Source organism: Diaporthe amygdali (genome assembly GCF_026229845.1).
Source record: "Diaporthe amygdali strain CAA958 chromosome Unknown NODE_165_length_1731_cov_74_519952, whole genome shotgun sequence".
In the NCBI taxonomy this organism is placed as follows: domain Eukaryota; kingdom Fungi; phylum Ascomycota; class Sordariomycetes; order Diaporthales; family Diaporthaceae; genus Diaporthe; species Diaporthe amygdali.
In genome coordinates this window covers 753-1731 of record NW_026517185.1, presented here as the reverse complement: position 1 = coordinate 1731, position 979 = coordinate 753, and the positions used below count along the sequence as shown (strand labels likewise).

The following is a 979-nucleotide window of genomic DNA, read 5'->3' as shown; positions in this document are numbered from 1 at the left end:
GGAAGCATGCCCACCTTAACAACATGGCAGTAACACAGAAAAAGCCCACGGTACGCCCGGATCGCAGAGGTACTCACATGAGCATAATGCGACGGAGTCCATGAGAACCAATCAATTTGCATTGCAAAACAAGGTGCGGTTGAGACTTTTCTGCGTGACGGACAGCCGGTAACCAATAATATTGCGGCAATGGCCGAGAAGGGCTCGGTATCCGTTCTACTTTCTAATACTATTCCCTAATCTGGCTCGATTGACTTTGTCCAATAATTCCACTGGCCATCAATTTGGGCGTCTTTGCACATTCATACCGGCCGCCTGTGTTACCTCACCCTACCAGTAAGAACGCTCAAATTGAACATCGGGAGGTCAGGGAACGGAAGCTTTTGGTCCTCTGTGTCTTTTGCGCTTTCCTTGCTCCGATCATCGGTGAGGTCTTTCTTGCCACGAGTCTGCTTTTCACCCACATCCTGAGGCAAAAGGTTCGTAGCATTGGGCTGTTTCATCTGTTATCATTATTAGGAATAGTGTTGAAAGCTCAATCTATACTGTACTTACAGCTCCATAAATATTATTTAACCAGGGTAGGTGTTTCCGCGATGAATATGTGTAAAGTTCGTTCTTTTCCGTGTACCTGATGCCAAGAAACAGCTCGACTCCGTTCAACCTCCCATGCTTGTAGCATTTCGGCAGCAAACCATAATCACGGTTCCGCCTGAGCTTCTTTTTCTCGCTTCGTTCGGTCTTGTTTCCTACCGCCATCATGCGACTGACTGCTGACAAATGTTTAATAGCTGTGAATGATGATCCATAGAATGAAAAAGTGAGTTATCTTGTGGGTATCAACTCGCGCCTTATATCCAGCAGTCGCATGGTCATATGAGGTACGGGACCAGTTCCGGTCTTTTTCCTATTTTAGGTTGTGTTCACCTACGAGAGTGCTTATGGTGTGGCTATGGCACCGCCACGTCGGTTCTCCGGG

The 979-nt window shown here is 47.2% G+C and overlaps 1 protein-coding gene across 1 annotated transcript; it reads right to left on the bottom strand.

Annotated features, from left to right (window-relative positions):
* Positions 1-320: 320 nt before the first annotated feature.
* Positions 321-762, bottom strand: J7T55_007045 (uncharacterized protein; the record flags this gene model as incomplete). Its single annotated transcript, XM_053136391.1, has 2 exons — positions 321-503; positions 556-762. The coding sequence occupies 2 exons, from the start codon at positions 760-762 to the stop codon at positions 321-323; spliced, it is 390 nt and encodes a 129-aa protein (XP_052986032.1).
* Between the last annotated feature and the right edge of the window lie 217 nt (positions 763-979).